This window comes from Suillus bovinus (assembly GCF_016758785.1).
Source record: "Suillus bovinus strain UH-Sbo-P2 chromosome Unknown EDB93scaffold_36, whole genome shotgun sequence".
Classification (NCBI taxonomy): Eukaryota; Fungi; Basidiomycota; class Agaricomycetes; order Boletales; family Suillaceae; genus Suillus; species Suillus bovinus.
In genome coordinates, this window is record NW_024542092.1 from 66407 (window position 1) to 94102 (window position 27696).

Sequence of the window (27696 nt, forward strand, 5' to 3'; positions counted from 1 at the left end):
TTTGCGAGCGCGCGCGGACTGCTTGTTCACCTAGTAAGAAATTTTATTCATTGATTAGCTCAAATTTAATATCAGCTTGCACACTTACAGTTACTACTGCTTGGTTCTTTGCCTTGGTGCTTGAGACGAAACCCAGAATCTGTCACATGATGGTATGTGTGACTCAGATTTAGATATGACTAAGCTGACGAACCTCTGTTGATAGCGCTTTCGCAATAGATTTTGGGTCTTCCAAGTCGCTCGAACTCAAATCGGCCCCATCAAAATTGGTCCGGTCGCTGTTGTCATCTGCTTCACTCTCACTCTGTTCTGATCAACCTTCCTTGATAGACTCAGTGAGTTGATGAGTGGTGCAGGTGTGGCGGTGTAACGATGGCTGTGGTGCTGGGCTTGAAACCAAGCAATCCAATACCTATGTGTTACGACTGGGATAGTTCTGCTGTTGCCAGTCAAGATAGACCTGTCGGGCGAATAGTTCGTCGGCCTTCCTAATACAAGGAAGGTTTCTGGTGGTTCCTACTGCACAAGCCGCGGCTTCTATGCAGGATCAGCGGTGAGTGGTTTTAGCACTTCTGCCTAGGCGGTGAGTGGTTTTAGCACTTCTACCGCAATCAAGGGTTTCAGGCTAAGACAGTGAGTGACTGTCTTAGAATCAGAGTTCAGGCTACTAAGGGTGGAGACCTTAGTAGATCAGGTTTCAAGGGGAAAACCCAGTAGATTAAGTTAAGGAATACATCTATGGTACATGGGGTTTATATAGGTAAAATGGAGCGGAGTTGCCGCGACAAGAAAGGTAACAGAGATAGGAAAAGAGTACAACCTATCAAGATAGCAAAGATAGGTGAAACCGCCATGCGGCGCAAGATAGTATCTATGTTACAATCAAGATAGAAGAGAAGTGTGGACAGCCCCCTTGATAAGAGAATAGCCGAGTCTAGATGAGTCTAGAGTCGGCGGCATGGTTACAAGAAAGAAAAATGAAATAGGAGTAAATGTTATTGTAACACTATGTTCATACCATTCCCTGACCTCCCTTGACCTTCTGAAGGCCACGTGCACTTGTCCGAACCTTCTGCAGGCAGTTCTCGTGTTCTGAGACCCATCTGAACCTCGCAAGTTACCATACCATGTCCTATCCTCGTCCTTTTGACTTCGCTGGTGCGTTTTACTTTATTCTAACTATATGTTGACTACGTCTTAGTGCTACATGGTGTTACAATAACATTTACTCCTATTCTATTTTTTCCTTCTTGTAACCATGCCGCCGACTCTAGACTCATCTAGACTCGGCTATTCTCTTATCAAGTGGGCTGTCCGCACTTCTCTTCTTCTTGATTGTAACTTAGATACTATCTTGAGCTGCATGGCGGTTTCACCTATCTTTGCTATCTTGATAGGTTGTACTCTTTTTCCTATCTTTGTTACCATTCTTGTCGCGGCTGCACCGCTCCCTTTTACCTATATAAACTCCATGTACCATAGTTGTATTCCTTAACTTAATCTACTGGGTTTTCCCCTTGAAACCTGATCTACAAGGTCTCCACCCTTGTAGCCTGATACCTGATTCTAAGACAGTCACTCACTGTCTTAGCCTGAACTCTTGATTGCGGTAGAAGTGCTAAAAACACTCACTGCCTAGGCAGAAGTGCTAAAACCACTCGCCGCTGATCCTGCATAGAAGCCGCGGCTCATGCAGCGTGAACCCTTGAACCAGCAACCTTCCTTGTACTAGGAAGGTCGACGAACTGTCGACTGAACGGTCTATCTTTGACCTTCGACAGCAGAACTATCCCAGTCATAACACATGGATAACAATCCCATTGGCATCCTGTCGGGAGCCTCGGAATACGTATAAGCAGCACACATTGCGGCTTATTACATGTATACTTGTATTCTTGCACGCCTTGCGGCTTATTACATAGGTTCGGACTTGCTTATCTCGCTACTAGTTTTGCCTATGGATTCCGGCCTCTCACGGAAGTAGGATATAATCTCGCTCGCTGGCTACTGATAGGGCACTTCACTTCCCGTACTTCGAGTAGTAATTAGTAGAGTCACCTCCACGCCTAGTTGTAGTATTAGACCTAGTAAAGTGGCAACTACCAGCTTTCTAATTGTCATGATTCACGGCAATTACCAGTTGCACACTTTGACCTAATCTATGGCTCTTGCCACCCTGCCGCCCACTGCTGGTTCATGCCAGTCAAAAATATTATAATGGGTATTAATGGGTATTCACATTGAAAATCATATTTAAATGTAGGTTCGGCATAAAAATTTCATTCATGATGACTAATTAAACAAATATGATATGCCCCTAGATACCTACCCCTCATCATCATCAAAATTAACCTCATCCCTGGCAAAATCTTCAGCCAACTCATCCATAGCGGCTGTGATGTCCGCGGCAGCTCCATTGGTCCAGAGAAAAGTGAAACGAGACAGTAGTGCATGCTGAACTGCAGCCTGCCTGTGAGCATATGCGATGGCGCCAGCCATGATCTGCATGTCCTTGTGTGACAGGTCAGTGATAGATTGCCACTGTTCTGCATGCCATCCGAGAAATTGTTGTGTTCGCCGCATTTCCTCCTTGAGGAGTAACACCTCTTCACTCCATCATTGTGCACGGGCACAAGACTTGGCCCATTCTACATGCAACACTACAGTAAAGGTCAGAATAGAGAGTCGATACATGTATTAATGCACTCACCATCATTCAGACCCGCATCACTTTCGTGATCGCGAACTCCCAAAACAGACCAAATCCACAATGTCGTCTGATACCCCTGCCCTAATCCACGCAATGTGTCTCTCCTTCCGCGCATTCCTGTAGTACTCCTCACACCCGACACTGTGTCGACAGGTGCCACAATGTCCTTTGCCTCTAGGGATTGAAATTCCCTGTCCAACTCGCTGATCCCAACCAGTTTTAGCAATGCTGACCAAGCGAGACAGTATTTTTCTGTGGCAGCATTGATTTTGCTGTTCAACCGAGCGAGAGAGGAATTTGCGCAAGTGTTGGCTTGTTGTCCGCGTAAATTGAGATTGCGGTGCTTGACAAAATGGGATTTAGTATGTAGTTGCCTGTGCAACTTATCGAGTGAATCGCAACACTGTCCCTTGCGCAACTCAGCCTCGATGTGAGCAATATTGTTGGTACATAGTAAGTCTCGATCACTTGGAGGGAGTGTCAACGGCAGCCAGAGTGATTCATCCTCAACTTCCTCAGACGAGTTCATGTCTTGCTCTTCAATCCAGCCTTTGATGCCTACCATATATACCCGCTGTATGATGCGAAAGCGGGCTAGCTGTTGTTGTAGTGTGATCCGACGTTGGTTAAGTTCGGCATGCCCATTCGCACTGAGAGATCTTGTGAGATCATATTTGATTTGTCGCCTGGAAATGATCAGAAGAGTGTCTCAGAATATTGCAGAAGTAGAACTTACTGTGCATCTTCCAGAACCAGGCCCATATTGATGAAAGAACTAGGAGTAACTTCGTGCAGAAGTTGACACCCATTACTGATAGAAATCTTCTCATCGTCCGTAAGATTAGCATGTATTTGTGCTTCTGAAAGGCCTGTTGAACCATAGTCAGCTTCAACAAAAAATTCCAAATAACAGATAGACCTTACTAATTTTGATGTGCATGTATGGATTCGGACTTGATTTGTCGCATTCCCAAGCCTCGATCATCGCAGTCCATTCTCCTTGATGCACATCGTCAATCACTAAATTAAAGTCACGCAAAAACGATTGGTGACGACCCTGTTCCTTGACAGCATTTAGCAGTTTTTTCCGTAGTGAGAGTCCTGTAAATTGAATGAGTCATTGTATTGGTGGGAGCAGACAAAAAAATTGTACCTAGTCCAGCATACTTGCGCCAGTTGTGATGTCCAAAATGGTCATCGAGGACATCATGTCGATAACCAGTGCCCATTTCCTTCGTGCTGTTGGCGACACGATTCATCTCTGCCCAGTTGCATTCAATTCCCTCGCCATCAGTCCGTCCTACGCCTGGCATGAGGTTCAAGGAATGCGGAATCGCACATTTTTCCTTGTGCACAGGGCAGTGAAACTTCAGGATTCCAAACATAAATGCCACGAGGGCAACAGCCGCTGGCATCCGAAGGTGTTCAGGGAGCTCATTCATTCTCTTCATGAGATTGAGCTTCCACTGGCAAGCGATGTCATAAGATATGACAACGGTGAGGAGGAGGAGAGGCATGATGGATGAGAAGAAGATGAAATCCATATTAGCATATCTAAGTTCATCGTTAGACAGTTGAATACACATAATTTAAACAAGGATACCTTTCGCCCTTTTGAAGGTCTCCAACTCCTCGAGGTCGAACAAGTTCATGGTGTGCGCAAAGACATAAGCCAACACCAGTCGATCGCAACCCATTGGAGTGCCTGGATTCAGCGTGTGCCAATGTCTTGAAACCCGAACAAGTACTAATCTAATGGGTAGGTCTCCTGTAAGTTTTGTGCAATGCGAGTGAAAATTTTAAAAAAACCTACATCGGCTTGACTTGCATTCTTGAGTATGTGTTCTGTGTAAAATTTGTCAGGAACAAAGTATGCAAGACCCGTGTGTAGCCCAGGATCAGCAATGCTGGAAGCTCAATTCCTATTCTTGAGGTGGAAGTTGGCATCCATAGTGATAATCAAATAGTAAAGAAATCTATGAGGAAGGGGACATTTAATGAATGCAGTGGATTAAAAAAAAAGCCTACTTCATTGATCCCTCCACTTTGTCCCAGTCCTCCGGCAGGTTTACGCCAGGTTGCGGACAAGCAGGACACTTGATGGCTAATGCACCAGGCTCAGTATCGTAGATACCACCAGTTATATTACCACGGCCAGCTCGCTTCATTAGTTTGATATGGTGAAATTGACGAACTATTCTCATAAATTCTTTATACCGAGACTGTGACTGCAGTCAACATTTGCAAGACATAGACCATGTGATAACATACCTTAGGTACATTCAAACCCGTGTTGTCAGTGAGTCGTTCGAGACTAGTGTAGAACTCGTAGCCAGATAATTTGCTTGACCACGCCAAAATGAGAAAGAACTCCAGAACCCGTCTTGTGCAGGCACTCTGAGGAAAATGTGGCGTGGCCGGATACCATTCGCAACATAACAATTGCTGGCGATGAGAAACTTGTTGATGGCACCCACAGAAATCGATGTTTACTCGGTGGATTGCATTGGTGTGAATCATGACAAAAGAAATATGCCCTCTTTGTGAACGCAAACATGGCATTCCTTCGTGTCCTAGTTGAACCCTAAGGCCCATGTCGGCCAAGGAACTACGCTCAAAATAAGTCCCATTCCATTTCTGCGCATCATCAAAAAACTAGTAATGCAACCAGAACTTCGAAACACTCACATAAATGATATGTAAAGGATGACGTGCATGTTTTAATAAACAACAAGACTTGCACAAAATTTCTGGTCCATAGCAATCTTCACAGCGGTACAGGTGTTCTTGTATAATATTATTATTGATATTGCTGCATGAGCATGGTGTTGTTGTTAAGCTACCACGGCCCTCCAGACGTAGCTCTTCAAGGAGATATTCTTCACGGAATCCGACACGCTCGTTGACGCCCATCCATTCATGCAAAGGTGCATCCTATAAAGAGTTGAGTTTGCGAAGCAAAAGTTTGTTGGAATCTCACCGATTTTGCATAGCGTTTTGCTGGTACCTTGACCACCATGACAGGTTGGGGCTCAATCTCGTCGTCGAATACAAAGTCATCGCCAAGGGTTGGCTCCCAATTGTCCATTTGCAGGGGCTCAAGTTGGTCTTCCAGCCCATCACCCGCCTTGAATTTTGTCGGGGAGCAAGGTATAATGATTTGTCTGCGGCCACTGGCTGACACTGCTATCATCCTGGCATAGGCTGTTGTTGCATGGTCGTCTGAGTCGGATTCATCGCGGTACACCACATATTTTCTTTTCCTTGACATGAGTAAGGCTCGTTTCAGAGAAAATAATACTAGAGCTTACCAGTAGACACTCACTCCCGCGAGCAAGTTCCCTCCTCCCTTGAGTTGTAGCACTTCAAGAAAGAAGCCTGTACAAAAGAGGGTATCTGACGATCAGTTTGGTAGATAGGTAAATATATCAGGACGTACCTGGTCGATTCATTGCCCACTCGGCTCCTCGCATATATGCACCGAAGTCACACTGAACCCTGTTAAAATAGTTTGAAGCCCATAATCAAATAGTTGAACTTGAACCAAACCAAATCAAACCCTCAGACATGTCCACCGCTACTACACCTCCACCCTCACCTGACATGTACACCGCACATATGCCTCCACCCTCACCTGATATGTCTACCACACATACACCTCCACCCTCGCCTGACAGCAATACTCTGCATAACGTTGGGGATGTCTTCCAGAGTGGACACACAGACATTGCACTTCAAAGTATCTGTGGTCCATGTGGTAGTCGAGTAGCTCGAATTTGCATGCCTGCCTGCTGTGGTGAGATTGATCATCATTGACAGAATCCAGCACTCACCCGCTTGTTAGTCAAGCTTGTAGTGATTGCCGTTATAGAGTTATTAGTTAGCGATCCGGCGAAGAATGAAATGTTCCGCACCATGCTCCGTGAAGTCATTGTGGAAGAAGCAGAGCAGGACTACCAGATACGACTTCAAGCATATGAGGCAGCCATGGCCGCAGTTTCGAGTAATGCCGCTCCCGCTGAAGGCACTGACACCACAACGGATATCAATTCCAAGTGATCATGTACGTCCAATCTTCTTAAATATGTTGAAACGATGGTTGAATATTCTGTTCTTCAAGTTCAGTGTTTAGTACTTGAAACGTGGAGTTAGTAGTAGTTACGCTTTGCAGCTTGCCATGTATCTCACATTTACATAATGAATATTGTCTATGTGACATTCTGTCAGTGCTCGTTCAACAGAAATTAAAGATTATAAACCTTCATTGTATGACAATGCTTGGGATTGGTATTGATTTGCAATGAGTTCCAACACGTTGTGAATGTTCAATGCAATGAACAGACTTACTAGGCAGGTACTTGTTGTTTACATAATCTCATATGTTGAAGTGCGGTGAGATGGCATATGACATATGTTTCATGTTGGCTCAATGTTTGTGAAAACAAGCAACATGAATTTTATTTACCTTCTTTATCTGAAACTGGACAGTGCTTCGGATCTGTAAGAGTGTGCGGTTGATTCGAGATTAACTCCAACATCATCATCATGATTGCCGGTGTACGTACTAATAGCAAATCCTCGACAGTGATCTCAGTCTCACTGCATTGAAGTTAGCAGTTGTACCAGCAGCAAACCATTAAGATAACAGAATACAGTGACCTCATATGTAGCTCGTTACTAGTAATTCATTGATGTGCCTATTGTGTTGATGGATGTATCGGATGAGCTGATTAGACTTGCGCGCTGACTCAGACTCCAAGTTTACCATAGTAGTTATGGTCCTACCACCAAATCAGATCACTGAAACTCGGATTGATCTAGCATCCTGCTATCAAATCAAATCATCAAGTTTACAGAATACACAGTCACATAGTATGTAACTCTTTGATTGATTTGCGCATTCACAATTGTGTTGGTGCGCTGAGCTTAGACTTGCCTGGTAAGTTATGGTCCTACCATCGAATCACGATGACTGAAACATAAATGATAAATCTATGTAGCTCAATTAACTTCTTCACCGTGTATTGAACAGCATGGACTTGATACCTTGAAGCGGGCATCTTCGGTGAGTGATATGATTCACTGGCATTATTTCCCTTGATTGACCTTGCATTTACATTCAGTTCACGAATACTACTATCTACATCGCCCCTCGTCGCAGATCATCGATTTATGGTAATAAAATACCTTATATAAAGGTGCTCTTTTCGTTTCATTCCACCCACAATCTTTCCTCATGGTTCGCCCCACTATTCACCACACTGTTGGAGCCAAACAGCAGGCTGCGCGCGAGAAACGCAGGAGACATTATGAAAAGTAAGTTTGATTTTTATTATCGCCTCTCCTCCTGCAACTGAAGTGTTTAGGCACCAAGACATTATTTTATTAAGACGTCGTCTCTGCCACACCAACAGCACACCCTCTGTCACAGCTGAGTCTAACCCAAATGACCTGTCGGATGATGAGGTTGACTTTGAGGCAATGTGCGTTTTCTTTTCAACAGTAATTAAATTGCATCCTTAACGATTGATCGACTATAGCGTTACTTTATCTGACTGTTTGAGGCTCGTATGCGATGCGAAGAATAAAGTCCTGCAAATCGTTCCTTCTGCGGTACCCACAGTATACGTCGAGGATGTCCTTCGAAAATATGCAATGTCGTTGCTCACCAGTGTCGCCGGGGATATTGAGATATTTGGGAATGCAGTCAAGCACGTTGAGCCCTATTTGATCTGGGCACAGCAGGAGCAGGATAAGATTTTTAATATGTGTGGCGTATGTGATGAATGGCGCGCTGCTGACGAGGTTTCTCGCTTCATCGGGCATCTGGTAGCTATGTTAGAGGATCTTTACAGACTAGCTGTTTGGGGTGACCTCGATGAAGCCTACTTACTTGGGGAAACCATGTACCAGAAAGTCTTGGGACTGGAGGCTCCTGGAGTCTAACTCGGACATACTGCTTTTAGAATACATTATACCATTGTTGCCTGTGATCTACTAGCGAGTGCAGGAGAAAGTCAGATTCATTAAGTGCATGTTGCATTGACTTGATGTAAGATACAAAAGTAGTCCAACGTAACATGTATTCAAGTGAGCAAAAAATTTGATGTGTAGCCTAGCGATTCATCAATCTGTGATTTGCTACTATTACTGCCAATTACGCGTCCTCTTCGATGATGTGTTGGCCTGAGTATCAGAATGGCCCCGTTTCTTGTTCCCACCGGAAACCATAGACTTCATCGCAGAACAACTTGCTATGAGTCGGTCCAAAACCCACATGACGTCGTCTGCAGCCTCCTGCCAGCATAAGTCTTTTCCGTCAGTGTTGTCTGCCCACCACTTCAATGTAGCCACAACTGAGAGCATGCCATTTGCACCTGGCTTATTGAGGGAGTCCCAACTGCCGTCATCTGTGCGAGGGAGAATTGCACATGCCGTAAGTGTTGGCGCCTGACAGCTTCTCCACTCCGGTTGAAGCGTGAGCCACCAAGACCACCATTGCATTATAAATGTGGCGAGATTAAGTATGGTTGGTTTCCCTTTATGTCCATGGGAAATCCACCAGTGGACTTCGACCAGACGATGTTCACATCCCAAGGTGGCTTTCTCATTCGTGAAGCTTGATGCATCCTCAAGGCGCACCAGCTTGTCAAACAGCTTTATCAGCTGAGGAGAAGTTGGGGTGGGGTCCATCAACTGCCAGGAGCGGATTGCTGAACCATGGTGGGTTGGATGTCAGTGTAGATAAACTGAGCGATATGTTGCCATCAGGAGAGGCTGTATGTAAATGTGAATGACTTATAGTGCACATGAGAAGCGTCAATTACATACCATCTGTAACCCGATTTAAGTTAACCACATGTTTGTCGAGAGTCATGTTAAGAGGGTTGTCATGATTATCCTCGGCCCCTTCCGTGTCTCGTTTGGCAGAAGGTGTCTCATCCATGTCGTGATTATTGATAGGCTTGGGCGGTTGGTTAGCAGCCATGACAGGGTCGTCTCTGATACGTGGATCAATGAGATTGACGTCGAAAGGTGCAGCAGGCAGCTCAATTATGGTGGCAGATGTGATTCCTAAGGAGATATTAGTGTAGCACAACAGATAGCTGGAAGGACAATTGGTGGTTATCTTACCATTGATAACGGAGCTGTCTTCGTTGAGTTGGTCAATTTCCTCCATGTCATCCGGCACTTCAGACACATGAGGCGACACTTCGGACAAACGATCTGGTACTTTGGACAAATGATCTGGTACTTCAGACAAACGATCTGGTACTTCGGATGCAGGAGATGGCATGTTGACCAGGCGACCCTTCTTCATTGCTTCAAGGTGTTCGAGAGCTATTTTCTGGTGGCGTGAATTAAAGAACGTGACACCAAGGTTTCCCTTGGAAGGTGAAAATGGAAGTACCCATCTGGAACCCTGACGTTCATCTTCGCTATCAGTGGAGCTTGATGAAGTTGAAGACGAGGAAGATGAAGACAAGCCGGAGGATGGGGAAGATGATTCCGAAGATGATTCATCTGCCTCAGAAGCCTCAGAAGGCTCGCGTTGAGAAGCACGTCCCCATTTCGTACCTTGCTGCTTTGATTTCTTCCGGGGTCTATATTTGGCTGTCAATTCATTTGCTTCACATTCTTCTTTGGTGTCAGATTGGTCGCCTTCCAGCAAAATAGCGAACAAGCCATCTAAATCATCCGGGAGGCGACGGGAATCACAGTCCTGCTTGGCTGATCACGGTGTTCATTATAAAGTTATAAAGTAAAGTGATAGAAATTAAGAACGTACTATATGCGTGTGATAGGTATTCTTGAAACAATTTTGTGACCATTTTGAACTTGGTCTTATCTCAAGTTTGCCAATTGCATGGTGTGAAACCTAAGTCAACGCCCTCATGCATACTGTAAGTGTGATGTTAGTGTTGTATCAGAACAACATTGAAAAACACACCTAACAATGGTAATTTTCCCTTGCTTGCGGGGTTCAGGTCCACCAACTAAAAGGGAGACATGCATGCCAAGGATTTCGGCCATACCAGTAAGAACCGGCCCAGCAAATGTTGCGAGGTTATCCAGAGCCCTGAATTAGTTCTTAATACAGATACAAACTGAAAGATTTTGAACGCTTACGCTTGTCTATCGATGGGAGATGTGGAAGGAGGAGCCGCAAGGCGATCATTCCATTCTTTCACTGCTGCTTCCTCTTCGGCTTGCACTGTATCTTTCCAATGCTTCTGTTCTTCTTCGGATAGTTTCTTGAAACATTTGCATGTGATCCTATCACGAAAGGTCACCATCTTCTTGCTAGGTAGGCCAGCCTTACGCCACTTTTTGAGAAAGTGGGACTTGATTTCAGTCTCGAAGTGATCTTTTGACCATCACTGGTGGGCTTGCAAGGCCTTCGGCTTCTTTTTTTGTACTCCAGAGAGCTGGCTGAGAAGTCGAGCCCATTCATTTTTCTCCGGCTTGCCGCGGCGTACAATCAACCTTTTTGAGGACTTAGCACAATATTCTAGCCAGCTCTTGATCGCCTACTTGATTGTTGAGAAATGTATAGATAAAAACATATAAAAACACCTACCTTCTGCATCGCAATAAACTTTGCGATTTTTGTGTCAGTTCAATTGGGGTAAGAAACTCATCCGACTCCATTTGCAAAGGATTGTTTTCCGAAGGCTCGTCTGATATCTTCATTTTCCAATGATAGTGTTTAAAATACTCTTCCACAACCTCGTATACATAGTCGGTTGCTTGTGATTTGCCTTGATTGACGCGTTCGCGGTAAGTGGACAGATGATTGTTGAGAAACGCTAGGCATGAATTTTTGGCCCAGTTACAAAACAGTCTTTCGACGTAGGCGTTGGGATCATTGGTATTGGTTCCAGGAGCTGGGGTGGGGGGAGTCGGATCTGGGTTGGGTAATGGGTTGGGGGACAACGCCACGGGTGTGTCGTCCAGCGCCAGGACTGGTTGTTCTATGGGTAATATAGTGAGTCCCAACTATCAAAAGTAAAAATCAACTCACTCCATCGTCATGGTTGTGCAATGTCGAATACAGTGAAGAACGAAAGGGCTGTGGTCAGCGTCCAGGTTCTAGTACTTACATGTGGCAAACTGATCAGATATGATATATTTGTAATGTGTATTTATTTTTATGTATCTGTATATATAATATATATCTGTATTATATGAATATTCCAGGGGATATTGGGGGTGCAAATTTCAATGGGCGATTGCATGCCTACAAGCAAGGCCTTAGCCAGGAGTGGTACATGCCAGTGTCATAGGTCAAATTGTGCGGCTGGTAATTGCCATCACAAGTGTCTACACCAAAACTGGCAATGGCCATATATATTAGGTCAAATACTACAACTAAGGCTGTGCATCCAGCGTGAACAGTACCCCATCTGACATTCATATTCCATCCATCCAAGGGCACGCCAACCACACATCCACTCACACTCGCACTTGGCTCACAACTTCACCCCACTCAAGTAAGCTAAAAGGTCCGTTTGTTGATTCTTGACTAATTTGTGTACAATAATTATTTACTAGCATCATTCAGCGCAGCACTGCCATGACCACAGCTCAATGTCCTGGATGCCTTTGAAGTGACCTCTCGGTCACTGGATTGAGCCAGCATCTGGCCAAAACGAAGGACGCGCGCTGTAATGCTGTCCTTGCTGCTTCTCGCTCTAACTTGGGTACCTCGAGTTCTCCCCAACATAATGACATGAACATGCAGGACTTTGCAGATGGTCTGTTCCAGTCAGAGGATGGAGAGCTGCTTGTGCCACTTGATGATACTACTAGTGATGAGGAAGATGTCGCCAAAGAGTACGAGTGGGAGCCACCAGTCCAGGAGAATGAAAGTGACATACCAAGTGTAGAACTGGATGATCCTATGGATGATGATAGTAATGGACCTGATTGCGACTCATGCCAGGATGCCGAACGTCAAATCCTTGAACAAGACAAGGTTTATATTGTGCCATATCCTGATTCTCGAGCAGGAAATCCAATCACTCAGTCCGAAGTTCGGGATGTGAACGTCACATACGGTTCTAGTATCAGTGACACGGAAAACCCGTATTCACCATTTTCCTCTCAAATGGACTGGGATATTGCGCAGTGGGCAAAGTTACGTGGCCCAAGCTCAACGGTGTTTTCAGATCTGCTCAGTATTGATGGTGTAAGTGATCATTTCAAAGTGCCGACTGGCTCGGAGTGCCTAATATCTGTTTTCAGGTTAGCAAATGCCTTGGCCTCTCATACAAAAATTCAAGGGAGCTAAATGGCATCATTGATAAACAACTTCCTGGCTGTCTGAAGTTTCAGTGTGAACAGGTCATAGTTGTGGGAGAAGCTTTTGATATTTATTATCGAGATGTCCTTGAATGTATCAAGGCTCTCTTCAGTGACCCGGACTTTGCGGACTATCTCGTATTTGCACCACAGCGCCACTACATGGACGACGATGGAACAGTTTGACTATACAGCGACATGCACACAGGTAGATGGTGGTGGAATACTCAAGTGAGAACTTCGTGCAGTGTTGCTTGTGCATCAACTAACTTTGATATGAAATAGAAAAAGCTTGACGAGCAGTGGCCAGGTGCAACCAACATACCTGTCATCATCTCAACAGACAAGACTCAAGTGACCATGTTCCGGAATAAAACTGCATACCCTGTGTATCTCACCATCAGGAATATTCCAAAAGAAAACTGTCGAAAACCATCTCGACGTGCTCATGTTCTCCTCGCCTATCTTCCCACCACTTGTCTTGAACATATTACCAATAAAGTGTCACATCCTTGAAGTGCAGCAAATCTCTATCACACATGCATGGCACGTGTGTTATTGCCACTAGAAAAAGCTGGCCTTGATGGCTTGGCAATGTGGAGTGGTGATGGTATTTTGCACTGCTGTCATCCACTCTTTGCTTGTTTTGTCGGTGATTACCCCAAGCAAGTACTTGCAACCACGGTCAAAACTACGGAATGCCCTAAATGCAATATCCCACCTGACGAACTGGAGAGTCACACAGCACCCTTTGAATTACGCGACCTTCATGCCGTTCTTGATGCACTCACTACCATTGATGTCAGAGACCTCAAATTCATTCAGGCATGTCATGATGCTGGCATCAAGCCCGTCGTTCACCCATTTTGGGAATGATTACCCTATGCTAACATATTCCAGGCTGTCACACCTGACATTCTCCATCAACTGTACCAAGGTCTCATTAAGCATCTTCTAGGCTGGCTGGTGCAGGCATGCGGACCAAACAAGATCGATGCGAGATGCCAAAGATTACCCCCCAACCACCATATCTGTCTGTTCATGAAGGGCATTACTGGTCTCTCTCATGTTAGTGGTGCCGAGCATGCTCAAATATGTTGTTTCCTCCTTGGTGTCATTATTGATGCTCAACTTCCTGGCAATATGTCTTCGACATGTCTTTTATGAGCAGTCCATGGTCTCCTGGACTTCCTTTATTTAGCGCAGTATCTGTGCCACAGCTCAGAGACACTACCGCTCCTAGATGAAGTGCTCACCTTATTCCACAACCACAAACAAATATTTGTTGACCTTGGTATCAGGAACCATTTCAATCTCCCTAAACTTCATGCCACTCGTCATTATATATCAATGATTTGCTTTTTCGGCATGATGGATAACTACAATACAGAATATACTGAACAACTTCACATCGACTTAGCTAAAGATGCCTACCGTGCAACAAATCGCAAGGATGAGTTCATTAAAATGACACAGTGGCTCGAACGCAAAGAGAAGATTGTGCGCCATGCGAAATTTATTCATTGGCAACTCCACAACAATACTCCACACCATCCTCGTCCTCGACCAGCAAGTCTATCATTTGACCGAACACAAACTTTGGCCAAGCATCCGAGTGCCAAAGCTGTACCCTTTCAAACTTCAATCTCACTTTCTCGCACTCATTTTGAAGCCCTTGCTGCAAATGTTCACCTACCGTTCCACTCTGTTGCAGTATACCACAAGATCAAGTGGTTATCTGTTGATGCTCGAGGTCACGGCGACCCACTCGTTACAGTGGATAGCATCCATGTCATGCCCTGTCACACCGGCACTTGCCGAAAAAATGATGCTCTACCTGCACGTTTTGATACAGCACTCATAAATAATGATACTGGACAGTCTGTGGGTGTTGAAGGTGAGGCTTGATACTCTCGTCTTTTGTTACCTTTGCTTATACAATGACTCATACTTCAGGCTACCAGGTTGGTCAAATTCGGGCAATCTTCTCCATGAGAGAGAAAGATGCGCAGTTCCTATTTCCTCCAACACATCAACCTCCGAAACACCTCACGTACATCGAGTGGTTCAGGCCGTTTTCTTCGACACCAGATCCAAGACATGGCATGTACAAAATCACTTGTTTGGTCCATTCAGGTGAGAAAGTCGCTAGTATAATCCCCGTTTCGAATATTGTCCACAGTATACACCTTATTCCAAAGTTTGGACCAGTTGCACCTTGTCACTGGAGAAGCAACAATGTTCTCGAGGAGTGTGATACATTTTTTGTTAATTGTTACATAGATTGGCATAGTTTTGTGACCCTTTGATAACTTTCGCGATAATTACATGGATGTTAAGAACAATATCGAGTTTATGTATATCTAGCTCTAATTTGTGATAGTCTATCTGACTTAGATGTATTTTGTCTATTTACATCTAAGTTGGCACGGGAGGTTTTCCCTGATGAATACCCTGCATTCGAACTTGAAGGTGGTGACAAAGCCATTGCAGATGAGGTTCGTCATGAAATTGCTGTTGCAAGTGGTGAAATCATTGAGATTGATTCTGACAATGATGACAATGATTCAGTGGCCACATCAATTACACAGACAAATCTTCTCTATTTGTGCCGGTAACTCAAAGTTGGATGCATGCAATATGGTGATCCACAGTTTTCACTCAACTTATCATCACAACTTTGTAAATTTCATGCTCAACTATAACGAGAAGAAATACTTAATGCTAGACAGACCTCTCTAGAACAAATTTTCACCATATAATTAGCAGATACTCTTAGCTCTAGGTAATTTGATGTCACACTTTTGGCGGAGGTCATATTGTGTCACGAAAATGTGACATACATGGTGTTGCATATTTCTCATAATGCATGAACTTTTGGCGGTCCCGACCATATGCATTATGAGCAAGTCTACTGTACTAATTTTTTAGCCAGTGACATAGGCAAAGCTCGCGCTCAGGCCTCAGGTCCACTACTTACTACTTCGCCCTGTGAACACATCTATCACACGTGAACATGCCATACTGTAGAGTTACAACCATAACTTTGTCACGTGTCCCACCCCACAATGAATCGAACCTATTTGATGTGACGGTCACACTAAATTTCGGGGAGCGAAGCTATTTTGTGACATGCGGTAAAACAGGTAAAATTGCTAACAAAAAAAACCAAAAATCGCTATGGACAAGTCAGTTGTGCGACCAAAAATCATTACATAGGGTGTTGGCTATGCATTTGCGCTGTCTTCTCCTGAAACAAAGCATCTCCTTGCTTTCCTCTCCCTCACCTGTGTTAGAAGCCTCAGCAACATGAGCATTTCCTGCAACCTCTGACTCATACACCTCCAACTCGTTGTGTGGGATAAGTAAGCCGTTCGGATCAACACTGTAACCAGCTGGTGGGTTCTGGCCACCGTCCACAATATGTTGTAAGATGGCCTTGACCGCCACATCACTTCTGTCTGAGGTGTCGACATTGTCTGTGAATGCTGGTTCTTGATCTGTGTTCATGATGTCGTCTTGCTTGGCAAGTTTATATTGGCGAGTCAAAATCTTTGTCCAGAGGTCTGGCTCATTCTTCTGCATGTCCCGAAGTCGTTGCAAGGCCTCGCGATTTGTAAGGCTGTCAAACGAGAGGTTGAACAATGGACCTGCATGGCAGGATGCAAAAGCCTAGAATATGCAGCCATTAGGACATTGTGATATTTAGTTAAAGGTAGAAACAAACCTGCTTAATAATTTCAGGTTTATTGATGGTGTGGTATACATTAAGTAGCCACTGCACTGAACAATCATGCAGGGTGAGCAACGTTGTATCGAACCATAATGCAGATGGATTGTCTTGGTTCCTTCGCAATAAAGTTAATGCTTTGTTTACAATATCGGCATGTTGGGAGCGCTTCACCGCCAGCTTGAAGGGACATTGAACGCCAACGTCACATGGTTGTGCGATGCCTGTGCAGTTTCCAGGGACGAATCGATACTTGATCCACGGGTATGTGTCATTCAACCAAGTCCAAAAAGCGATGGACTTGTGAACCGACCAAACATCGAGCTGCAGAAGACATTCTTGATCTGGAGGTGCTCCTACAAGCTCCTTTTGGTGTGTCCAGTACGGCACCAAGATGTCCGAGACATAGCTACACATCAAGTCGAAAGTGGACCAATATGTGTCGGTGTTGGAGAAACAAAATTTGAATCCAAGTTCCTGAGCCTCCTTGTGCTGTGCTGATGTAGTTGCTGGGAGCAAGCACTTTGTCTTCCCACAATATATAATTTAGAAAAGCAAAGCATCGCCAGCTGCAGATATTCCAACGAGGGTAGTAAATGCTCACTTCTCATCTTGCCCAAGTACAGCAACCTGCTTTGAGCCCTTCACCTCATATGTTGAGGTGTTGGCGGGCTGGTAGATAGCATTTGTTTGGTCAATGTTGACATAGAAGCAGGGATGAAAGATGGCACAATCACGAATGGTGAGTGCGAGCTGCAAGAACTGTTCAAGACAGCATTCATCGGCGTTTTCGGGGATTTTTTGTGCTGCACGAGTGGCACAACGAAATGACCAGCGATAGTAAACCATGGGTATCATGGGCATGCCATTATAACGCAGCACGTACGTGCTAGTATCTGTGAGTATCTATTTTCATGTCTGGGTCGTTTCATCTTTACGCCTAACTTAAACCTACCGCTATGACAGCTGTGCAACACCGCTAGAAGCGGTGTCGACGAGATAGATGCGCTTGGTGTGGTTACATCCCCGCTAATAATATCCTGTATAGCAGCCTCCAGTGCATCCACTCTATTCGACATTTGCATCACTGTGGGATGGTTCAATCCGTAGGTTCATTGAAAGGTCACAGGAGGTCACAAACGTACTATGATCAAGAATCTGAGACGACATGGTGTCAAATTGAGTATCTAGTTGCTCAAGTAACGTTTCGACCTGTAAGAATTGTTGGTCGTCACTTGCCAGTCGGGAAGCAGGAATTCGGAAAACGCACGAAAGCTGTTAGCTCATGGGGGCTAGATATTTCACCAGGGTTGGTGGCAATGGCATGCTTTGTGGGAGTCTTTGAGCCTGAAGCAGATGGCTGCGGTGAAGCCCTTGCTGGTGTTGATGCAGGAGTAACTTTTAGTGGGAGAGCGGTTGACGGCATTTGACAATATCTGGTGGTGAATGGCAGCACCCAGAGCGGCGCGGCCTGTCGCGGGGTTGTCAATGTATTATTACGTAACACTCCCAACTTGTCTCATACAAAGTCTCTCCACAACCTATTCAATCTGGCTCGAGCGCAACACTGCCTGACGTTGGTGTTTTTACGGGGCATTTGGTGAATGGATCGATCAGATTACCGGTCACAAAAGTCATCAGTACTATCGCGACTTTCTCGTCAAACAAAATGATTGCCAGAAAAATTGTGCAGATACATGTCACCGCAGATGTCGGACCACTCGATCCGTCTCCACCGGCTCATTTCGACATTAACATGCTAGTCTTCTTTTAAACCGGATGCTAATAAAAGTACGATTTCGGTAGCGCAGTTCATTTTTGCTGATCATGTTTCTGAATCTTCCATGTCTACCACATATTCCGAGTCACGGAGCGACCATACTCCGCCCTAGAGCGACTCGGACGGTCGACTCTTTCTGCAGCCTCTTGCTTGGTACAGCTTACAAGTGCGTCTAACTCGTTCAAGAATTTAGTCGATCTCAACTACCCAATAACTCAGACGCATTGTACGTCGAGACAATAGATCACGATCCAAGATGAGTATACCATACTTGTTCCGGCAATTAATGACATCCTGCCACGTTCGATTGCACGCGGATTTTATCAGCTCCAGAATTAGGTGTTCGGTCCCTCTCGAAAGCTTGGAGTTATAGAGCTTATTAGGTATTGCCATCAGAGGACTGGTGAGCCGCAGATATCCTTATATGCCAATATATGATCATATATATAGAAAATATCTTCGTTATATTGGAATATAAAGTCATGTATAACTCGAAAAACCACTGCAATCAACGTAAAGCACCCTGGGGAGACTCACGAAATCTCTAATGTCCGCTGACCAGACCATCGATGCACTAGTTCTCATTCGGATTATAGTAAACCATGGGTATCACGGGCATGCCATTATAACGCAGCACGTACGTGCTAGTATCTGTGAGTATCTATTTTCATGTCTGGGTCGTTTCATCTTTACGCCTAACTTAAACCTACCGCTATGACAGCTGTGCAACACCGCGTTTTCTTGAATGGCCCGAACCGTGATAAAACTTCCATCACTATAAATACTCGACAGGTTTCCGAGAAATCTGTCTATTCACTTGTGTCTCTCCTCGCATTCGACTACGATGAGTTCTATAATCCCCACGGCAGCATATACTAGCACCCTTTCTGACAAAGAGACTGCAAGGTTCATTTTACCTGACCTTGTCAGCGATTGCCACTATCCCCTGCGACTGAATCCCGATTGTTACCCGGTGTCTCGCGCTTCTGAGCAATGGCTTCTTCACGGAGCACATCTTGCAGAACCCAGAGTGACAAAATTCATGGGATTGCACGCAGGTGAACTCACTGCAGCTTGTTATCCCGATAGCGACGCTTTTCATCTCCGAGTCTGCTCGGATTTCATGAACTGGTTGTTTAATTTGGATGACTGGCTGGATGAGTTTGATACCGACGATACGTGGGGAATGCGCGAATGTTGCATTTCTGCGTTTCGCGATCCGATCAACTTCCAGACGGAAAAACTCGCTGGAAAGATGTGTAAATCGTACGTCGGTTTGCTCTATTACGAATGTTTACTGTATATTAAGTTTATACACTAGGTACTTCAGCCGCTTTGTGCAAACAGGGGGGTTCGGCTGCACTGAGCGATTTATCCACACAATGGACTTGTTCTTCATAGCTGTGGCACAGCAGGCGGATGACCGTGCCAAGGGACGTATCCCTGATCTTGAATCTTATATCACCACGAGGCGGGACACAAGTGGCTGCAAGCCTTGCTTTGCCCTCATCGAATATGCAGCTCTAATTGATCTCCCCGACAAAGTAATGTCGCATCCAGTCATCATGGCCATGGAGGAAGCAACCAACGACCTTGTCACTTGGTCCAACGTAAAGCCCCATTATATTGTTAAACGCTGAAGTACTGCTGACATCATTGCTAACAGGATCTCTTCTCTTATAACAAGGAGCAATCTGTCCATGACACGCATAACATGATTGTCATACTCATGTGCGAACAAGATCTGAACCTGCAAGGCGCTGTTGACTACGTTGGCCGGTTGTGCAAGGATTCCATCCAGCGCTTTGAAGACAGCCGTGATATCCTCCCCTCGTGGGGAGAAGAGCTAGACAGGCAAGTAGCTATTTATATCGAAGGGCTACAGAACTGGATTGTTGGTTCATTGCACTGGTCCTTCGATTCCACCCGTTATTTCGGGAACAATGGGCATATTGTCAAACAAAACCGAATCGTCGAGTTGCTTCCAAAAAGGCCCTTGTAGAGTTGACTCCTATTGCGTTGGTTTGTCTGATAGAGATAGATTTGACTTCTTTCGCTGCACATTTTCAACTGCGGTTGATAGTAGAGTGCTAAATGATTTACTTCGGATTTATAACATTCTTGACATCCTGCCTGCCTACTAAGTACCTTGCCTTGCCCAAAGTGTCTTCGACCTTCGTAGTTCTATGGGATTTCTGATTTTCATGCAGCGCCTTACAGTCTTATATGTTTTATGTACCCTTGTGCGGCTTTGTACTGTTACTCGTGTGTAACCTAGTCTGATATCCTTGTGCAAATACTGGAAGTTATGTATTGTCGGTAATACTGGTACCACTACTCCTCTTCTACATCCACTACGTCTACTAGTCGGGTCTCAAGATATCAGGGCTCGCCGCAGTGATCAATCACATGTTGCTTCGCCCTTCTCTGCTCGGTGCCTCCGACACCATCAACGTTCTCAGGGGTCACTTCATCTAAATTAGTCTAAGGCACCATCAATAACACAACACCTCGCAAAGTCAAACTCTAATGACGCACCCTCCCACGATCAGCACCTGCTTCGATTAACATTACTGCAGCCTGGGCATGAGCCGACTCCATAGCGAGATGAAGGGGTGTGTTGCCTGAAAATAGCGTCTTGATCTAATCTACTCAACAAACGTGACGATACACCCACCTATCCGATCGCCCGTGTTCAGCCGTAGTTTGGCAGTTGTCGAGCCTTCGGGAGGATTGAGCAGGAGTGCAACGAATCCCGTGGACCCTGTCGTTGCCGCTCGATGCCTAATAGTTCGAGTGAACAAGTTGATGACGTGCAAACGTTGAAGATCTCTCACAAGGGCGTTTGGTTCGCCTTATCTTTGGCGTTTATCTGTTTGTCACTCGATTGATAGCTGCAAAGTACTCTTGCGAAATTCACGTACATCTGCTCCCCTTTCGATCAGAAACCTTCCAATCTGTCGATGTAGACGCCATTAGCATCTGCACGTTCATTATACCACGCCCACGCACGTCAATGCGGGACTTTGATGCCGCGTAGTGTCTGAGTAGTGCATATCAGACTAGAGATGATCTGCAGCGAGAACATTACTAACAGAGGAGTAATTCCCTTGTCATTCTTTCTGTTTACGTCAGCCCCAGCGCCCACTAGCTCTCGAACGACATCTTCATGACCTGCGCTTACTGTTCTCGAAGAGTAAGAATTCGTGTGATGTCTCACATATCAGAGAATCATACCGGCTATGTGCAAAGCTGTCCATCCGCTCTCATCTACGTTGTCTATTGCATCTGAGTTCTTCGCAATGAGATAGGACGCGATTTCGGTTGAGCCGCTCGACGCGGCCCAATGGAGTGGTGTCCTACCATCCTGGGGCACATGTATCAGGCATTCCAGATCGCCAGAACAAAACTTGTTAAGGCTTACTCACGTCATCGACAGTATCCACAAGCTTCGGGTTCTCTTCTGTCAATGCACGAACAAGGGCAGGTTGATCTAGAAGATGGGGAAAGTCAGTCCATCAAACGGGAGTAAGGAGACACCACGGAAGCGCACTTTTTTGGGCAGCAGCATGGATGGATAAAGACATCTTGATCGCTCAGGTGGTGGTGAAACGAACCAAAGTCACAATGATTACGCGGCTCCCTGAGCTAACTCCTAACCCTATGTTATGGTCACGAGGATATATCTGGCACATCTTTGTGTTCAAGTCGAATATTCCTTTCTGTATGTACGTACCGTCCAACCGGGTACATGTGTAAGTACAGATATTGAGCATCCCATATATTTTACTAGTTACGTAGGCAACGTACTCTGTCACTATGTCTCTTGCCGCTCATACATAATCAACCCAACAAACTGCCCCAAGGCTCCACAGAGAACTCAAGTACATATCAATGCGCATTGCGCAAAGCTAACGACTTCATGTGTACAGTGTATACCTGTCTTCGTCGGTGACATTGACGGCTCCTCCCGTGTTTGGAAGCGATGTTTTTTTGCAGATCGAGAATGCCTTGACCTGTTTAAAACGTTTAGAAGTTGGCGAATGCATGATTAGATCAGTAATACGACGCGAAGTCGATGTCATTGGCGGAAACGCCGGAGATTGTCAGCATCGAGATGAGCGTCCGGTGGTCATGAACGAGCTAGACTTAATGCGTCACAAGTGCAAAAAATTAGACAGGTGCTTTTGCATCGTCTAGAATGTCCACTTTGCAGCCCGTCCGCATTGATTTCTAATGCTAACAAGGACAACGGCGCATTAACGTGAAGACCCGTATCATTGCGTTGACGGATGGATTCCCACTTTTCCGTTGAAAAAATGGCAAACGAGATTCTCAAGACCAAGTGAAAGAAAGCTTTCGGGAGTTGCCCTGGCAGCTGGTTTCACGGACGACAAATGTGGAGTTTCAATTTCAATTGTGGCAAATCGACATGGGCGTAATGAGGACTACCACTTTACCAGTAAATCTTCTAGAGGACCATCGACCCTTTGGCACACGTTACAACTCTGCAAGCGATTAAATTTTGAACCACGAGTGGTACCCGCTAAGCCGCCGGATACTAGCCCCTCCATTTCCAAGGCTCAATTGAGTTGATTGGATTTCAATGGTAAGAACGACTTACGACCACTACTGTTGCCGGAAGTCCTTGCTGATCATGCCTCATGGTGCTAGCGTCATTAACGCGACTGCACGAGAGTGCTCCGATTCGCGTCCTTTGTGGTTTTTGAATGATCATGATCAATCACTTTCTCCGAAGTCCGTAGTATCCTGGTGCAATTAACAATAAAGAAAATGAATGGCGCTCGAAAATCAATGGTTTGACATACGACAAGGTAGGTTCCAAAGCAGCTTCTGGACATTCCTGACATTGTAGGGATGATGAGTTACTTCTCTAACAAAGGCTCGATTGTTTGTCGCAAGGTGAAGTTTTGAAGCTTGAAGCTTGAAGGATTAATCATGTTCTGAAACAAGACTCGGAACAGGCAATCATTAATCAGCAAGGCCCACTCACAAAGTAACTGTTACTTACTCCATCATCGACTACGAGACGGTGAGGTACTGCTTGTATCACAGAGAGCGTTTCGCTAATGCAGTGAATGACAGTATGATTGTAGTGCAGCTTTGCCAGCTGGTGGTGTGGAGTCTATGGTGACTATGCTGGTTTGTCTTTCTTTGTGATAATATCCGAGCTGAACGTTCTAGGCCATTCAGAATCCCGTTGATACTTTTTCAATCGTCCCGATGGTCAAGCAGGGATTTCAAAACGAGTATACCTCACGAACAGAAAATGCCGTCATAAATTGTGAGAGCTGTTATTATTAGCATTTTACACATCGATTTTACCACGCCTTGCATATGATAGGACCACCTTTCATTCGACTCTTGCACTTCATTTCAAGTTGGTGTCCTTTGGCTCTCGGATGCGTTTTTTCTCCGCAGCTGGCCCTTGGCCGAGTGACCAGGTGGAAATCGTCATAGAAGCTACTTGCCTAATTCCGACAATATTGGCAAGTTTGGCCATCTCGACTGAGTCACTCAGTCATTAGTACATTTGGCAGCAGAAATTCGACGATCTTGATATTCTGCACGTGTATTCATCATGGGATACATGGACGGCGCGCTCTGTTGAAGGCCAAGGCCACTGGCAACTGACTCATATTCGATGGTCATGGTTTTGTTTACCAACCAACGAAAATTTCACCGGCCAGGCCCTGGCACCTCGCCAGCCCACGAGGCCGGAATCCCTACCAACTGGTACTTGGACAACTGGGACGATGGCACTCCTGGCAGGTTCGTTTAGAACATTTATATACTGCAATATGCTTCACAATTATCCATCGCTCCCTCAGATACTCTAGTCCTCGAGTAGAACTACTACAATCATCGCTTATTGCTATCATCGTGATGTCCTTTTATTCCTACTCGAGCAACGGAGTATCTGACTCCTCTAGGTCAACATCTGTGAGTTGTAAATCTTACACGACATCATTGCGATTAAATCGACGCTTGCAGGGACATTATATCGAAGAGATGTTTCAGTGTTATTGGGATTGTTCACAGGGATTACATTGCAACGATTTGATTCGCGGTTACAATCTCTCCGCTCACCTACGTGAGGCTCATGGGATTCACGGGCCAGACAAATCTCCCGTTACCTGCCGATGGCAATCTTGTAATAGGGGTCTCAATAAGGAGAGTCTTGCGAGGCACGTCGAGGAAGTCCACATGGGGATTGTATACAGGTGCCAGTGCGGAGATACATTCTCGCGCAAAGATACTCTCAACAAACACAAGACAAAATATCAGCATTAAATAGGGAGTCTTTTGACAAGGATCCCGTACTATCTTTCTTCTATGCCATGACTCCAGTTAGAGTGTCTGTTGTCTAAGGTGCTTATTATCTGACGTACTTACTATCTGCGCTATTTACCCTGGTGGTATTGTATTGTAGTTCAAGTACGAAACCCCGTTTTGAATATCAAATTGGTAGCAGGTTATCAATTTTGCAAGCTATGATGCCCGCCCTTGAATTTGGTGGATGACTTCTCTTACAATATGCGCTATCTTGTCCAGCAATGTCGAACGCCCCCATGTATCACGACATGATTGTCATTCTAGGTAGCAACAACATTAAAACAAACTTGAACGTCACGACTCATCAATCCTTTCAAGCGACCCCATAACTGATGGCTATGTACAGAAATCAAGCGGAAGAGGGTGTAGTTCGATCATTAGAGTACTAGAGCCATTCCATTAAGGCTTTGGTGATGCCTCAGTTTCTAAGTTGTGTTAATGCTTTGATGTTGTCGCATCTATTAAGTTAGCAGGTTTCACTTTTTTCAGTGTCACGAATTTTTGTTACCATTTCCGCGCGATTGGAACCTAGGGAAACGAGAAGGCTTTATGGGGTGGGGTCTAGCATGATTTGTCGTGCATAAATTGCTGCCTTAGCTAAAGCTTGATCTGCCGGTCCTGAGGTAAACCTTGGTGCTCTGGCAGCTGCTTCGCTGTATGTGGTTAGGTCGTGTTTGAGGTGCTTCAGTTAGCTTCTTAATGACGTCATCGAGTTTAGTTTGTGCAGGGAGTATGGATAGGTGTCAACAGTCCAATGACATTGTTGGCTTCACGGATGCTACTAGCGACAGCATCTGCCCGTTCTCAGCCCGTGCTTTGGGAGAAATAGTTTGTTTTATTTCTAGGCCAAAAGAATAGCAGCGGCGCGAAGTATATCGACACATAAACGAGTGAGTCCTGTGTTTGAATAGAGAATCTTTTGAAGTCTAAGAGGGCTGTTGTTAATGTATTTCGGACGCGGGAGTGATGAAAAGACGCTTCCCGGGTTCGGCTCTCGCCGACTCGGAGTTTTCGTCCGTGACGCGTGACTTGCGACTGTGTCACAATCCGGGTGCCACTTACTAGTATGTGACTCCTAGAAGCGCTTGTCATCTTACTCGTTCCCTCAGATACTCTACTCCTCGAGTAGAACTACTACAATCATCGCTTATTGCTATCATCGCAATGTCCTTTCAGTACTACTCGAGCAACGGAGTATCTGACTCCTCTATGTCGACGTTTGTGAGTTGTAAATCTTACACGACATCATTGTGATTAAATCGACACTTGCAGGGACATTCTATCGATAGCATGTTTCAGTGTTTGTGGGATTGTTCACAAGGATTACATTGCAACGATTTGATTCGCAGCTACGATGTCTCCGCTCACCTACGTGAGGTTCATGGGATTCACGGGCCAGACAAATCTCCCGTTACCTGCCGATGGCAATCTTGTAATAGGGGTCTCGAGAAGGAGACTCTTGCGAGGCACATCGAGGAAATTCACGTGGGGATTGTATACAGGTGCCAGTGCGGAGATACATTCTCGCGCAAAGATACTCTCAACAAACACAAGACAAAACTTCAGCATTAAATAGGGAGTCTTTTGATTGCAAGGTATCCCGTACTATATGCCAAGATTTCAGTTAGAGTATCTATTGTCTATGGTACTTATGATCCGACGTACTTTTAGTTTCTTATGTGCTGTTTACCCTGATATTTCAATTCAAGTATTTTCTGAACAACGAATTGGTGCAAGTTTATCAATTTTGCAAGTTCCGCCGTGATTTCTATACTCGCCCGCTATTGAAGTCGAGGGCAAGTTATTCACAGATTACAGAAACCAAGCTGAAGGATGTAATTCGATGATTCAAAGCTAGATGGAAACTACCCAGGGGGATAGAAACACTGAGTGCAGAGGATCAGACAAGAGTAACGAGTAGAAGCGTATGGGATTGGATGAGTACAAGAGGACGATGCCTCATACATGCGATGCGAACCCGATATAAATAGGAGTTAGTACAAATAGTATCAAATAGCGCACGGTGTCCAATCAGAGCGCGTCAATGAGTAAGCTTCGCTTACACTAGAGTAGATAAACTGATTCGACCAAAACTCATGCACTGGTCTTCTGAATACTCTTGTACAAATGTGAAGATGTCTCAACTATGGAAAGGTCCGGTTTACACCGTAAAAATTAGTAAACAATATTTGTGGCATTAATTTTGAAGTATAACTTGCGGATTAAGCTTCACATTGTGAAACGTTAAAACTGACTCGTTCAAGCTTCACAACACAAGTAAATTTTACTGAACAGTGACACTGATATCCTGACCGTACTCATCCACAGGCTCATAGACTTCCGGCGGGTATGATCACCTCCCTGAAGACTCAGACCCAATAGCTTCAAGTTCACCAACACATCATGTTGAAACCAGCGTTGTTTCAAATTGCGTCAACAAGTCCAAATGCCTTCTGGAACCATTCTTGGACCCGGATGTATTCGTAACGTCCAGCTTAATGAAGTCTGGCTGGCGCAGGGTGACGACAACTTTGTGGCCTATGATCAATTGTTGCTCCAACACTGGGTTGGGAATGAAGAGGTCCGCATCCAATGAGGCACATCCACCCAATTCCCATTTCAAGTTTAACGGACCAGGACTTGTCGACTGTGACATCATTGGTGGAGACCGCAAGCTCAGTGGAGATCGTCAACTGTCTTCGCCTCTCCATTACTGTATGCTTCGATGCTCGGGGACTGAAGTTGCTTTCTTCCAAGGGACCGATGATCAAAGGCAGTAATACCGTCAGGTAGCCATGAATGATCCCATGATCC

At 45.1% G+C, this 27696-nt stretch overlaps 9 protein-coding genes across 9 annotated transcripts; 4 read left to right on the forward strand and 5 right to left on the reverse strand.

The window, feature by feature from the left end:
• Positions 1-2325: 2325 nt before the first annotated feature.
• On the reverse strand, positions 2326-5981 carry EDB93DRAFT_1241161 (uncharacterized protein; the record flags this gene model as incomplete). Its single annotated transcript, XM_041451840.1, has 12 exons — positions 2326-2606; positions 2628-2660; positions 2711-3396; positions 3447-3579; positions 3635-3811; positions 3864-4264; positions 4314-4462; positions 4524-4617; positions 4739-4932; positions 4982-5347; positions 5399-5644; positions 5691-5981. The coding sequence occupies 12 exons, from the start codon at positions 5979-5981 to the stop codon at positions 2326-2328; spliced, it is 3051 nt and encodes a 1016-aa protein (XP_041306636.1).
• Positions 5982-7946: 1965 nt separating this feature from the next.
• Positions 7947-8656, forward strand: EDB93DRAFT_1251406 (uncharacterized protein; the record flags this gene model as incomplete). Its single annotated transcript, XM_041453151.1, has 3 exons — positions 7947-8026; positions 8077-8193; positions 8251-8656. The coding sequence occupies 3 exons, from the start codon at positions 7947-7949 to the stop codon at positions 8654-8656; spliced, it is 603 nt and encodes a 200-aa protein (XP_041306637.1).
• Positions 8657-8857: 201 nt separating this feature from the next.
• On the reverse strand, positions 8858-11007 carry EDB93DRAFT_1104761 (uncharacterized protein; the record flags this gene model as incomplete). The annotated part of the gene is made up of 7 exons (XM_041447441.1): positions 8858-9423; positions 9542-9784; positions 9845-10441; positions 10500-10559; positions 10590-10612; positions 10662-10790; positions 10841-11007. The coding sequence occupies 7 exons, from the start codon at positions 11005-11007 to the stop codon at positions 8858-8860; spliced, it is 1785 nt and encodes a 594-aa protein (XP_041306638.1).
• Positions 11008-12443: 1436 nt separating this feature from the next.
• EDB93DRAFT_1241163 (uncharacterized protein) lies at positions 12444-15324 on the forward strand (the record flags this gene model as incomplete). Its single annotated transcript, XM_041451841.1, has 9 exons — positions 12444-12627; positions 12724-12902; positions 12959-13195; positions 13301-13493; positions 13539-13816; positions 13841-13870; positions 13916-14171; positions 14217-14912; positions 14972-15324. 9 exons carry the CDS (start codon positions 12444-12446, stop codon positions 15322-15324), a joined length of 2406 nt encoding a protein of 801 aa, XP_041306639.1.
• A 2407-nt stretch (positions 15325-17731) lies between these two features.
• On the reverse strand, positions 17732-18171 carry EDB93DRAFT_1065693 (uncharacterized protein; the record flags this gene model as incomplete). Its single annotated transcript, XM_041444895.1, has 3 exons — positions 17732-17832; positions 17891-17957; positions 18016-18171. Coding segments are annotated over 3 exons (324 nt in total), but the record flags the coding sequence as incomplete, so codon positions are not given.
• A 967-nt stretch (positions 18172-19138) lies between these two features.
• On the forward strand, positions 19139-21013 carry EDB93DRAFT_513163 (isoprenoid synthase domain-containing protein). The gene is made up of 4 exons (XM_041456590.1): positions 19139-19178; positions 19247-19791; positions 19847-20135; positions 20192-21013. Exons 2-4 carry the CDS (start codon positions 19370-19372, stop codon positions 20525-20527), a joined length of 1047 nt encoding a protein of 348 aa, XP_041306641.1. The 5' UTR covers positions 19139-19178; positions 19247-19369; the 3' UTR covers positions 20528-21013.
• EDB93DRAFT_1087188 (ankyrin repeat-containing domain protein) lies at positions 20908-21579 on the reverse strand (the record flags this gene model as incomplete). Its single annotated transcript, XM_041446029.1, has 6 exons — positions 20908-21009; positions 21064-21149; positions 21203-21309; positions 21363-21397; positions 21450-21482; positions 21538-21579. Coding segments are annotated over 6 exons (405 nt in total), but the record flags the coding sequence as incomplete, so codon positions are not given.
• Positions 21580-21619: 40 nt separating this feature from the next.
• Positions 21620-21862, reverse strand: EDB93DRAFT_1068965 (ankyrin repeat-containing domain protein; the record flags this gene model as incomplete). Its single annotated transcript, XM_041444943.1, has 2 exons — positions 21620-21708; positions 21763-21862. Coding segments are annotated over 2 exons (189 nt in total), but the record flags the coding sequence as incomplete, so codon positions are not given.
• A 3999-nt stretch (positions 21863-25861) lies between these two features.
• Positions 25862-26595, forward strand: EDB93DRAFT_513224 (uncharacterized protein). Its single transcript, XM_041456591.1, has 2 exons — positions 25862-26103; positions 26155-26595. Exons 1-2 carry the CDS (start codon positions 26047-26049, stop codon positions 26452-26454), a joined length of 357 nt encoding a protein of 118 aa, XP_041306644.1. The 5' UTR covers positions 25862-26046; the 3' UTR covers positions 26455-26595.
• The last annotated feature ends 1101 nt before the right edge of the window (positions 26596-27696 follow it).